The sequence below is a fragment of the Eurosta solidaginis genome, chromosome 1 (assembly GCF_040869045.1).
Source record: "Eurosta solidaginis isolate ZX-2024a chromosome 1, ASM4086904v1, whole genome shotgun sequence".
Classification (NCBI taxonomy): domain Eukaryota; kingdom Metazoa; phylum Arthropoda; class Insecta; order Diptera; family Tephritidae; genus Eurosta; species Eurosta solidaginis.
Window position 1 is genome coordinate 354,743,496 of NC_090319.1, and position 13,829 is coordinate 354,757,324.

General features: G+C 41.4%; 2 protein-coding genes across 4 annotated transcripts in view; one reads left to right on the forward strand and one right to left on the reverse strand.

The window, feature by feature from the left end:
* The first annotated feature begins 267 nt into the window (after positions 1 to 267).
* LOC137244774 (uncharacterized protein C15orf61 homolog) lies at positions 268 to 2,103 on the forward strand. Of its 2 annotated transcripts, XM_067774276.1 has the most exons (5): positions 268 to 654; positions 759 to 956; positions 1,028 to 1,214; positions 1,274 to 1,417; positions 1,851 to 2,103. In XM_067774276.1, the coding sequence occupies exons 2-4, from the start codon at positions 855 to 857 to the stop codon at positions 1,402 to 1,404; spliced, it is 420 nt and encodes a 139-aa protein (XP_067630377.1). In that variant the 5' UTR covers positions 268 to 654; positions 759 to 854; the 3' UTR covers positions 1,405 to 1,417; positions 1,851 to 2,103. The 2 variants fall into 2 exon arrangements, with proteins under 2 accessions (XP_067630377.1, XP_067630370.1); XM_067774269.1 differs by having other exon boundaries at positions 269 to 956.
* An 8,285-nt stretch (positions 2,104 to 10,388) lies between these two features.
* LOC137238103 (acyl-CoA Delta-9 desaturase-like) overlaps positions 10,389 to 13,829 on the reverse strand; it is a 48,123-nt gene continuing 44,682 nt past the window's right edge. For both annotated transcript variants that reach the window (XM_067762724.1, XM_067762725.1), the window contains exon 5: positions 10,389 to 11,950. In XM_067762724.1, the coding sequence (XP_067618825.1) occupies positions 11,632 to 11,950 (319 nt within the window). In that variant the 3' untranslated portion in view covers positions 10,389 to 11,631. The remainder of the gene's footprint in view (positions 11,951 to 13,829) is intronic.

The following is a 13,829-nucleotide window of genomic DNA, read 5'->3' on the forward strand; positions in this document are numbered from 1 at the left end:
GTTCCTCTGTTTGTAGCATGATTAGCGAGGCCATAAACAAAACGATCTCTTAGGCGAGATGCACATGAAGCATACCGTCATAGATGCTTATTAAATGCCTCAGCGACACAGAATTCGATTGTGTTTGGGCTTCAATGTTCACATTGCGAGCTTCACACATTTTGGTAGTTTGTTTTTCGATAGGTTTTTTTGGCATTCGGCCATTTTTTCTTTATTTTTTTGAAAAATGAAGATTTGGTTTTTATTTTGAAAATTTTGTGTACAAATATGTAACGAAAATTAACGTTCTTGTGAAAAAAAAAACAACCAAACGATCGTGCAATATTTATTCGGCTATATTTTCATAGTTTTACTGTGAAAAAATTTGATGAAAAATGAAAAGAAAAAAAAAACAACAATAACATGTCAAACTTATTCATTTTGTGGGTAACATTGGTCTCCCTTGCTCTCGTTGCAAATTGTTTTTGCATTTTGACTTTCCGATAAAGTTTCGTCAGTATTTTAACCTTGGAATCCAAACAAAAACAAAGTAGTGTACTACAGTACAGTGGTTGTAAACTTTTCGATAGATTTCGGTTTTCAGTTTACCATCACTGTTATCAGCTGTGCCAAGGTCGACCGCATGATTCAATGGAAATGTTTAATAAATAATTTGTAAACAAACAAATATACCAATTTTTGATAAATAGAAAAAAAATTGTTTCCATTAATTTTTAATTAGTTGCTTCTATATAAGTATTAATGTTGTTAATTCGCAGACACCACGTGATTTACGTCTTGAGAAGATTCAAAAACAAAAGTTTTACAATATATGCATATTCTTCGAAGTGACGCAATTATCCAGTTCTAACAAAATGCGTTTAACAACAAGTCTACTAAAGCCAAAGGCATCACAAGTTCTAACTGCTTATCTTAAGCAATGCAACGAGCCACCATGGACATCATATTTTGTTAAGGCAATTGAAGGAAAATTATGAATATGAAAGCTAGTCTAGTTACTTAAACAAGTTTCTTTGCATGGCTGCAGTTCAAAGATGTTGCGAATGATCAACGTGGTTGGTCTCACTTTAATTGGACACTTGATACCGGAACCAATTATCATATTCTCCGCACTGGATGTTATCCGTATATGAAATACCATTGCAGCAAGCGACCCATTCAAGATCTTTCTTTGGAAGATACATTTTTTCGAATCTTAAAAGTTATAAACTTTGGTAAGTTAACATTTTATGTTGTGTTAAGGAGTATTTCAATAATTATTTTTTGATTCTAGGTCTGCCAATGTTGTTTTATGGACTTGCTGCAATACATCTTATAACACATGAGGAGATTGTTTATTTGCCAAGTGGCGTTCAAGTTTCTATATACTTTCTCTATGCAGAAGACAAAGGATCAATATATTGAAATTGGTGACTAGGTGGAACATACCCCAGCGGGTAAGGGGGTCAGAATATACCCGCGGTAGGTATGCCTGTCGTAAGAGGCGACTAAAATACCAGATTCAAGGGGTGTGTAGCGCAACCCTTCAGGTTGCCAGCGCAATATATAGCTTCTCCAAATCCAATTGTCAACCTCACCTATCCGCGGCGAATCCTGTTTCACTAACAGACGAGGCTCTGGCGACCCCAAGCTCCTCATGGATCTTGGGGGTGGGGAGGGAGGGGATGGCCTGAAGGTTTAATGTGGCCACATAAATCGTTCCCGAGATGGTCGGGCTAGCACCTTATTGGTGCTGTGGTACCGGAGCGTACCGGATCTGCATCCGGCAAAGGACCATCACATCGATAACACTCCCCAAAGCCTTCGGGGAGCAACCTTATCGCTACAACAACAACAACAACAACAACTAGGTGGAACACGGAAGAATACGGTTTTCGATATGACTCTTCTTTAAGTGTAAGATGGAAAATCAATTGCAACCACAGGAGCTGTTACAGCAAAACCAAAAATAACTACACTTTATTGCGTGTAGTAAATTTTTTTCATTTAACTTTAGTAGTAACAATTGAGTTAAAATTGTATTAAGCAAAACGAACAGAAATACATTAGGGCTTTTGTGGACAACCAAAAATCAAATTTGAATAAAAAAATTTTTAATGCAGATTCTTTTCTTTGTTGACTTCCATTGAAGCTTGAAATCGAGCAGCGGCAAACGTAAACAAACCACAGATGCGCAGAGTTGAAACTATCAACTTCAGCTATTGTTCTTTCTAATTAATTTGTTACTTTTGTATCTAAAAGGTGCCAACTAACAAAATACAGCGTGCCCCTTTGGTTTATTATTTCGTCAGAAGAAAACGTAGTATATATTTGAAGATATGAATCTGTAAAGGTGATACGCATGCCTTAGTTTTCGGCCCTCTCCCGGACCGGCGTTGTTCTTGTTGTTGATGTGCTAACAGTGCTTCGCCCATTCAATGGACACGACCGCTCACAAAATGCCATCAAAGTCCTCTAACGGGAGTTTAAGGAAACAAGCAGTTTCAACAGGGGCGCACCATAGGGAGATTGGTGTTAGCGCCGTAGGTTCCACATTAAAATTTAAACGATGACTGGTGTCATTTGCGGATACATCGCATGCAGGACATACATGCCGAGGTTGATTCTGGACAAACAAAAGTTTAGCTTGTTACAGTATCCAGAACGAAGTTGGGCCAGGATGACTCCTGTCTCCCTTGGTGGAGTGAGATATTGTATATTGATAACAGGGTTCCTGGCAATGGTGTTTACCGATTCTGTGTAAAATCAAACGGCTGTGTTGGCAGGTGCCGGTTTTCATCAAAGTGCTTATGCAGATGTTTCCTTAACCCCCGTTGAGGCGTGGGTAGATCAAGAAGTTGTTTGTTAGAGTGTCCTGGTTTTTGACAGTTTAGCATAAACTACCTGTTAAGCATTTCATTGTGCCCTTTAATGTAGAGCTCTTTTGCGTAATTATGTAAGTGGTTTTTATGGGTCATAAGGAGACATCCCATGGCAGTTCTGACGATTTTGTATGACCACGTGAAACCTTCTAGGCCTTACCGCCCTCCCACCACAAGGTCCATCGGCTGTTAAAAAAACAGGACCCGCCGCGGGTAGGTGAGGTTGACAATTGGATCGGAGAAGCTATATATTGCGCTGGCAACCCCTTTGAAAGGGTTGCGCTACACAACCCCTTGAATCAATTTGGTGTTCTCGACGTCTCTTACAGGCATACCTGTCGCGGGTATATTCTAAGCCCCCTAACCCACCAATCGACATGTACGTTCAATACTTGCGTCATCTCTTCCTACCACGTTGTAAACAGAGTGACCGTTAAATTTGTTTATGATAATGCAAAGTTGGCGAGGTGAAGAAACGAGAAAGACCGAGGAAACAGCTTTTTATTTTAGAAAGGGCCAGGTCCAAGTAGGCTTTTCAGAGATGATACGATTAGCAGGTCACTGTATTGTAAGGAGTATGGGCAGGTGGTCTGATGATAAAGTAAGCACTTTATGAACCCTGAGCTGCCGATGGAAATGTCTGGCAAGCTGTGACAGTTAGCTGCAATTCGAGTGGGCCATCACCGTTTATCGTACAGAAAGTAGCGCGCTGATATCAGGGCGATAGACACTTAGACAGCAGGTGACAGAAGGGATACAGATGGGAGGGATATAGATATAGATAGGTCAACATCACCTAACCGGATGGTCATGCCTTGACTTTCTAAGGGCGCAGGGATAAACCCTGATCTTGGGTTGAAATAGACTATATTGAACGGTGTGATGGGTGATAAGGGGAAGGCCACTACCATTGCCGTTTGGTGCGAGCAGCGTTGCTGCTAAAGGTGGCGGAGGTACTCTTGAGAGTGAACCACGGGACGTCCTTGGACGGGAACAGCAGGGAGCTACAAATGTTTGTAGAAATTTCGAGGGCGATGAACGTTGGGTTCTAAACCAAAATAACCCAAACGGTGCAGCCATCTTCTACACGTGACACACTGACAAGAGTATGCTTGTCTGAGGTAGATCCCTTTCCGACATATGCTGCAGAGCCACAGCCTAGGACCGGCGTTTCCCAAGGCAGTCGGTTCTATGTACCGGAGCGACTCGGGATTTTTCCCGACCAAGGACTGTCATTTCAGTGTGACCCCATCTAATTTGTTTCGTCCCTCCCACAAATTGTCATCCTCCCAACAGCTCCTTGCAGCAGGACTGCTCCATATTCTCCTACTCCGGGAAGGCATCGAATCCAATCCGGGTCCGTCTCCTGACCGCGGTCCTGAGAAATGGTTTTGCTGCATCTGCCGGAAAAGAATCTTTTTAGGACGGTCATACTCTGTTCAGTGTGTCTCGTTCAAGGGATGGTTGCATCGGACAGGTTGTTCTGGGCTTGATCCCAAAACCCGACGTCCACGTAACTTTTGTAAATCTTTTGTGGCTCCTTGCTGTTCACGCCCAAGGGCGTCCCGCAGCTCCTGCCTTGGGTGGTGCCACTTTCCTAGATGTTCTGGTCTCCGCGACGGCAACCCCCCGACGGGTTTCATCGCGCCATGTTGCCAGGTCGCAAACCCAATCATCCGGGTACCCCAATGCTTGCCCAAGGTCGCTCAGTCCCAGGACCACAACAGCAATTGCGTCCTGGCCTTCCACAACCCAGGCGTAGTCACCCGTCACTTACCCCCAGAGTGACGGCGTCTCCCCTTATGCACTTCATAATTCTGCAGTTAAATTGTAATGGACTAACTGGGAAGATTACGGAGATAGTCGATTTCATGAAGCGGCACAACATCCGCATTGCTGCGATTCAAGAGACTAAACTCACAGCAACATCTGCATTGCAGACCTGCTCTAGGTATAATGTCCACAGGAAAGACCGCGAGAGCGGAAATGGAGGCGGTCTCGCGTTTATCATACACCACTCTGTGCAATATTATATATTTGATCCTGGCATCGACCGCAGGGACAATGTCTTAGAACGTCAAGGCCTATCTGTCCGGTCAGGCGATACAAACCTAGAAATCATCAACATCTACATCCCTCCTGTCACCTGTTGCCCCAGTGGATACCGCCCTAATATCAGGGCCTTACTCACTGGCAACAATCGCATTATCTTAGGCGATTTTAATGCCCATCATGATCTATGGCATTCAAACTTGCGGGCGGACAGTAGGGGTGAGATGTTGGCGGATCAAATAGAAGAAACGACGTTCTGCACAATAAACGGAGACGCCCCCACACGTATGGTAGGAAGCTGTCACAATTCGTCAGATATCTCAATCGTGAGCGCAGAACTCGTAAACTGCGTCAACTGGCAGCCGATGGTAACATTGGCATCCGACCACCTGCCCATACTTATTTCGCTTGAGCGTACCGCCGACTTCATCGTCACTGAAAAACGCACTTTCATAAACTTCAAAAAAGGAAAGTGGGAAGAATATAAATCCTTTACAGGCAACCGCTTTGCTGCCCTCCCTATCCCGACTGATGCCCGCCAAGGGGAGCGTGCCTTCCGTAAGGTCATTGAATCCGCCTCGGCACATTTCATTCCCGCCGGGAGAATTCCCGAAATCCGGCCCCACTTCCCGGCGGAGGCCGCAAACTTAGCGAGAGAACGTGACCTTATAAGACAGCTTGATCCAGGCGACCCCCAAATAAGGGATATAAACCAACGCATCGGATTGCTTGTGGACGAACACAAGCGGGCGAAATGGGAGGAGCACCTAAGAGGTTGTAACCTCTCTACCGGTGTGGGTAAACTTTGGTCCACCGTAAAGTCCCTATCGAATCCGACTAAGCACAAAGACAAAGTTTCCATCGCCTTTGGCGACAAAGTGCTGTCGGACGCGAAAAAATGCGCGAGCGCTTTCTGCCGACAATATATAATGCATCCTACGGTCGACAAAGATAGACGGAGAGCCAATAGACACGCACATAAACACAAATTCAGCGCGTCACCAATCACCATCACCGCTAAAGAGGTTGACAACGCCATTGGTCGTGCTAAACCGTCCAAAGCAGTGGGCCCAGACGGCATAGCCATGCCGATGCTTAAAAGCCTAGGGAAAGAGGGTTTCAAATATTTGGCGCATGTCTTCAACCTGTCTCTTTCCACCTTTGTCATACCTGATAAATGGAAAATGACCAAGGTGGTCCCGCTACTAAAGCCTGGGAAACCAGCTAACATAGGTGAGTCGTATCGTCCGATATCTCTCCTATCGCCAGTGGCAAAGACGCTTGAAGCCATTTGGCTCCCTTATTTCCAAGCAAATTTGCAGCTAGCCCCTCATCAGCATGGCTTCAGAAAACTCCATAGCACTACCACCGCGCTAAATACCATTAGCACCCAGATAAGTTGCGGTTTAAATCAATACCCCCACCATAGAACAGTACTCGTAGCGCTAGACCTATCAAAAGCTTTTGATACGGTCAACCATGGCTCGTTACTGCAAGACCTGGAAGGGTCTACCCTTCCCCCATGTCTTAAAAGCTAGACCGCAAATTATCTGGGTGGTCGGCAGGCATCGGTGCAATTTAGAAACGAAACATCAAAACCAAGGAGAATTAAAAAAGGGGTGCCACAGGGTGGTGTCCTATCCCCACTTTTGTTTAATTTCTACATATCGAAGCTACCTTCACCACCGGAAGGAGTCACAATCGTTTCCTACGCCGATGACTGCACAATAATGGCCACAGGCCTAGGCCCAAAGATCGATACGCTATGCAATAAAATAAACGGCTACCTCCCTGATCTCTCCAGTTTTTTCGCCTCGTGAAACCTGGCATTATCACCGACTAAATCTTCCGCGACTTTATTTACCACATGGACGTCCCAAATGTCGACCATTTTGAACATCCTCGTCGATGGCACTACGCTACCGACTGTCCTAAACCCCAAAATCTTGGGTGTGACGTTTGATCAGGATCTACATTTTGGTGAGCACGCAGCCGCAATTGTTCCGAGAATTCAGAGCCGTAACAAAATCCTCAAATTCCCCGCTGGCAGTACTTGGGGAAAAGATAAAGAAACGCTCATGACTACATACAAAGCAATTAGCCAGCCGATTACGTGCGACGCGTCACCCATATGGTCGCCAAGCCTAAAAATCACCCACTGGAAGAAACTACAGGCCTGCCAAAATACTGCTCTCAGAATCGCCACGGGCTGTCTTCTTATGTCCCCAGAACACCATCTGCATAACGAGGCGAGAATACTCCCCATCAGGGAGAGAAATGAGATGCTGACCAAACAGTTCCTGTTGAATACCCAGAAACCTGGGCATCCCAACAGACATCTGATTTATGAACCAGCACCGCCTAGGGGCTTAAGGAGTCATCTCCGTAAGCATTTTGAGGAAATACGGCACCTGAGAACCCAGCCGTATGAAGCGAAAAAACACAAGCAGGTCCTTGGTGAACTCCATAAACAGGCGTCGGACCTTTATGCCGGGAATTGCCCGGTAAATCCGGTACTTAACGAAAATTATCCAAAACTCGCGGAAGAGGAACGCATACTCCCCAGGGAAACGCGTGTCACTCTTGCTCAACTTCGTTCTGGATACTGTAACAGGTTAAACTCTTACCTATCCAGAATCAACCCCGACATACAAAATGTATGCCCTGCTTGCAATGTGTCCCCACATGACACCAACCATCTCTTCAATTGTAATGTGGAACCAACGCCTCTAACACCCCTTTCCTTATGGTCCACCCCTGTTGAAACGGCAAGTTTCCTTGGACTCCCGTTAGAGGATATTGATGACAATTTGTGATCGGTCGCGGCTATTAGGTGGGGCGAGCATTGCTACAACAACAACAACAACCGGCGTTAGGTACCCCAGCGGGTTAGGGGGTCAGAATATACCCGCAGTATGTATGCCTGTCGTAAGAGGCGACTAAAATACCAGATTCAATGGGCTGTGTAGCGCAACCCTTCAGGTTGCCAGCGCAATATATAGCTTCTCCAATCCCAATTGTCAACCTCACCTATCCGCGGCGAATCCCGTTTCGCTAACAGACGAGGCTCTGGCGACCCCAAGCTCCTCATGGAACTTGAGGGTGGGGAGGGAGGGATGGCCTGAAGGTTTAATGTGGCCACATAAATCGTTCCCGAGATGGTCGGGGTAGCACATTAATGGTGCTGTGTTACCGGAGCGTACCGGATCTTTATCCGGCAAAGGACCATCACATCGATAACACTCCCCAAAGCCTACGGGGAGCAACCTTATCGCTACAACAACAACAACAACCGGCGTTAGGTTCAATACTTTCCGGTAGTAGGAGGGTATGGAGCAGTCCAGCTGCAAGGAGCTGCTCTGAGGATGACGATTTGTGGGAGGGACGCAACAAATTAAATGGGTTTACTGAAATGACATCCCTTGGTCGGGAAAAAAATATCGAATCGCTCCCGTAAGAGAAATTAAAATCCACGCACCCAAAAATTCGAGGGCCCAAAAAATTTTTTCCGGAAATAGTCGCGTTAGTACATATAAAGGCAAATGACCGCTATATCCGTAACACTTCCTGGGCCTTCGGTTTTTTTGCGGTTAAAAAAATAAAAACAACGAAGAGCAACACTTCGACAGCTTACAATAAAGTGGAATTCCTTGCAAAGTTTTAGATCATTACATACGACGATTATAAGTCACAGTGAATTCAATAATACTGTACAACACTCGGGTGGGTATTGGGCGGAACAATTTTTTTAAGAGACTGATCCATAAGCAATTGTGTAATTTCCCCGTGTTTTCTCGAAGTACGAAATTGGACTTACTCAAATAAATTTTTTTTTATTTATTTTGTTCGGCCGCCATTTTATGCAAGTGCTACGCTAGCTTACCAACCAAAGGTCATCGAAGTGACGGGACAAATAAAATAAAATACTTTATGTTATTCAGTGCAAGTTTAAACTCTTGTTTAAGTTGACTAGAGTTTAACCTTGCTACTTTGTTCGAAAATATAATGTTTACTGCTCATCCCAGTTCATGCGACCGAAGTGGCAGGGTTAAACTCCAATCAACTTTAACTGTAGTTTGAACTCCCACTGAAAATCTCAGCCTAAAACTACGAAAATTTAAATTTTAAATGCTGATTAAGCCCCATTCACATTAAAAAATTCAAAACCTGCTTGCAATGGGAAGGGTGCAGCCTTATACCGTTTTCACACAGAAACTTAATCGAATCACAATTCTATTTAATGAAATAATTAAGTTTCTCTTTTCATACAGGACCTTTTGCTTCATTAAGCGAACATCTGTCAGCAGCCCCAAAAAATATTTCGTTTTTACAAAAAATAGGATAATGGAAAGCAGCCGTTTACTTCTTAACTATAAATTCAATCAAAATAAAATGCATGCGCAACTACCATAGATGTTGCACCTAACCTAATATGTGCCTATTTTCGAAAAAGCCATATTATCTTTTGCAGCAAATACAGTGAAAATTAAATTTTGAATTTTTTCATGTTTTTCTATTTTTCGTAAATTATTGAAAATAATTTATTTTTGATTGTCATTTGTTATATTGACAAAAAAAATTTGAAGCATCAAGCAAAATCGACTGGATTTTTCACTCGATTAGGCATTCAATGAAGCAATAATGAGATAATTAAGAATTTGTATTTTGTATGGAAGATTGAGTTCAATTAGGGCTTTAATGTAGAAAGCTTGACTAATTATTTAATTAAGCCTCTGTGTGAAATTGGCATTAAGGAGTTAAAGATATTTGTTAAATCGGAAAATATTTATATAGAACATTTGACTTTGAGCTCTGATATACAGCGAAGAATCACTCTTGCCAATAAATGCTACTTTGGACTAGGTTGGCAGTCTAATTATACCTTACAAGTCACTTATCGTACCTATCCTGCTATATGGTGCAAAACCATGGACCATGACAACATCAGATGAAGCGGCTCTGGGAGTGTTCGAGAGAAAAGTTCTTCGAAAGATTTATGGACCGAAGAAAACATATTGATGCGCTGTACGAGCTTTACGTAGACATCAACATAGTCTAGCGAATTAAAACGCAGTGGCTAGGCCATGTTATACGCTTAAAAAATGACGCTCCGGCTAAGGCAGTATTTTTATCGGAGCCCGCCTATGGAAGCCCCCACTCCGTCTACCAGGTGGAAAACGAATTAAACTCCCTTGCTGTGACCAATTGGCGCCAGTTGGCAGAGCGAATAAGCGACTGACACGCCTTCTTGGGCGGCCATAACACTTTAAAAGGTCAAGCGCCAATTAAGTAAGTACATTTGTAAGTCATATTTGTTACATCTAAAGTCGCAGTAACGTAAAAAGATCGTCTTTGAAAAAAAAAAATAAAACTTTTAATTTCGCATAGTACTTGTATGTATTTATATTAGAGATTCATAAGTATGTAGAAATACACGCATAGGTACATATATATATGCATATATTCTATAGCAGGTTATATCTTTTTACGAAAATATTTATTGGTCTAATTAAATACATAAACATGCATATACAGGATCTTAATGTTGTTAGCTATGTATGTATGTACATACATATGTATATACTATGTGCAAAATGTTTATAAGCTAATTAATACATAGATTACATCTTGGTTTTGGTTTTTTGTGCAAAAGGAAGTTTGTCTAACTAACTTCACTTTCTTATGTACACATATACAAGTAATAGTTAATAGCTATGTATGTCTTTTTTTACATACTAATTAAATGTAACAAATGCCTTCAACATTACATTGGTCATTGTTTATGTGCTCAGAACCAATACACAAACTCAAGTTGTTTAAAGCCAAACAAGATAACTTAGGTTTTTCTTTAAAAGTTATGCTTACTTTTTAATCTTCCGCCATGAAAAGCTGCATTACGAAAAAAATTTACTCAAACAAGTTTCTACAAAAAGAAAAAAACTAAATATTTTTTATTTAATAATTTGGAAAAAATTTAAACAACGTGACATCAAGACGGACAAGGCGACAGCTGCTTCGATTATACCTGGTAAATCTCTTCAAAGCATTTTCTCCCGGGAGTGGGATTTGAAACCGCACCCCTACGATGGTTGAAGTTTTACAAACGCATTCAGCCACGTCATGTCTTAGTTGTTGTAAACCTTATCCCAATTGGCTTCTTTGCATATTTTCTTTATTCACAGTCCATACTTCGTATGGCATCATGCGGTAAAGTTATGCGTTGGTAAGGCGGTTTCAAAGAAACCTGGTGTTGTTGCTTTTGTTCTATTTATAGAGCTACAACGAATTAACTAATGTTGTCTATTTGTATGAGTTTTAAGCGGGGATTACCCTTATTGCTTTTAAATGTAAGAAAACATTTATTTGAAACAATTTTTAATTTATAATTTATTTAATAATTTGGGGTATAATCGAAATTATTAAATAAATATTTTTTCTCTGATCACCATCTTAAGTTTTTATTGGCAATGACCACACAATTAATTAATAATTTTGTATATTAAAAGAAAATATGCAATCCCAAATTGCTGCTTAAGGCATGATGAAGTTTTCTTTATTTATTTAGATACATTTTAATTTTTTTTGTGAATTCATGATGGATTTCAAATGTGTTCTTGTAGTATGTATTTATATAATAAATATAAAGTACATATTTATATAATAAATTCATACTAATAATTCATATTTATTAGTTTTGTAAAATTATTAAATGATTAAATTATCCAGATTTTTTATTTATAGTAATAATGCCCTGTTCATCTTCTTTGGTAATGTCTTTGTCCCCATAGCCCCACAGATCGTGCGAACCGTCACCGGTACGTTTCACACGTTTCTCAATTATATCGGTAGATACGGACTTAAGATCATATGCCCAACCGATTTTGGCGAAAAAGTCAATAAAAGCAGTCGTTAAGTTTAATGAGTAATTGCCCCATTCAGCGGTTTTGTAGTCCCATGGGAATACGTGATGATAGTTGTGCCAGCCTTCGCCGAAAGCAAACATGGATACGGATGGACATTGTGAGGGATTGATGTTTCTGCAAAAAAAAAAAAATGCATGTGAAAAATATGTTAATAAATACAATGCCTATTTCTATTTTCTAAAAATTGTCAACCAAGACTATAAAATCAATTGGGGTATTATTAGTAAATTAGGGAGATAACTTAGCCATTTGTTAACTTAAACATTGGAATTGGTGGAAAATCAAAACTCCAAATTTTCTTTCGAGCCCCAAAAAAAAAAAAAAAATACCTTGTTAATGTATTTATGCAATATTCGTCGCATGTGCTATGTTTTTATGAAATTTTTTATTGAAAATAATGGAAGCAGTTTATGAGTTAATATGACAGTGTTGTAAACTGCCTAATTATTACAATATGGGGATGCGCTTTGTCTTAAAAGGTGCACGGATTAGGGATTCAAGGGGTTAATAAGCGCAATAAAAAGCTTAGTAGAGCTTCCGCAAGCAAACTGAGAACCGCACCTTCCCTAGGGGAATCCCGTTACAAATATATATCAAACACACAGACGATGCTCTGGCGACCCCAATTTCTTCATGAAAAAAGTGGATGGGGGCTCCGGTATTGCCTAGAAGGTTTAATGTGGTCATGTCAATCGTTTCCGTGATGGTCGAGTTAGTACTTTAATGGTGCCTTGTTACAGGAATGTACTGGATCTATATCCGGTAAAGCACAATCAACATCGAAAACACTTCCCACAACAACAACAGGTGCACGGATTGCACCCTCTGTTTATACCCTATGCAATACTACGAGAGCACCCCATTGCGGAGATATAACAAGTGTAAACATATGTGCATAAAAAATAACACAATACCACGAAAAATTATGAAAAAGATGTGCTCAACTTTTTCGTGAGCGAAATGAGAGGATTGAGAGGAATACCGCTGAAGCAGGGTTACATTTTCACTTTCATACACATAGGTTTGAGTATAAGCTGATAAATTGCACGGATTGCATACAATTTTTGCGTGAATTTTGTTGTTGTGACTTTAAAATCCGCGCAATCCATGCATTCCGTTCAATCCGTGCCCCGTTTCAAGACAAAGCGAATTTCCCTAATGTACAACACTTGGCGGCTGGGTATAAGACCAAACAAGTTTTATAAGGCCCACTAGGAGTTGACTTGGCATAAGGAGTTAAAATAACACATTTTTGAAAAAAGTAAACATTTTGATTTGGTTCAAACTCCCTAATAGTTTTCTTGGACTTTACGTATTGCTTCTCTTCTACCTTCTTTGAAATTTCCTCTGGTCGAATCAGATTCAACCTTGAGCGCAACTGTCGCCCCATAAATAGTAGTGCTGGTGATGACCCTGTGGTTGCATGCGGTGCGTTTTTGTATTGCCTCAAAAATTCATTCAAATTTGTCTTTAATGAACTACTCGTAGTACCCATCGCTTTCAATGCTTTCTTGACTGTTTGTACGCTACGCCTGCTTGTCCGTTAGTTGCTGGGTGATACGGCGCTGAATATTTGTGATATTTAACGCCAACTGCTGTCAGAAAGTTGTTAAATTCTGCAGAAGTGAAATTTGTTCCATTATCAGAAATGATAGTTAGCGGCACGCCGTAAGCCGCAAACACTTCGTCCAACAACGCAATTGTCGCCGTTGCTGTTATAGATTTAGTAATTCTCACTTCTAACCACTTACTGTATGCGTCCGAGATTACCAGCAACATCGCTCCCTCGAAAGGTCCCGCATAGTCGATATGAATACGTTCCCATGGTCCTTTGGAGTATTCCCAATGATGATCCTCACTTTTTGCCGGTTTGTTTGCTTGTCTTGCACATACATCATATTCTCGATATCATTGTCTATGCCCGGCCAGTATATGAATGAGCGAGCAACCCTTTCATCTTAACAATTCCTAAATGCACCGTGTGTAAATTGTC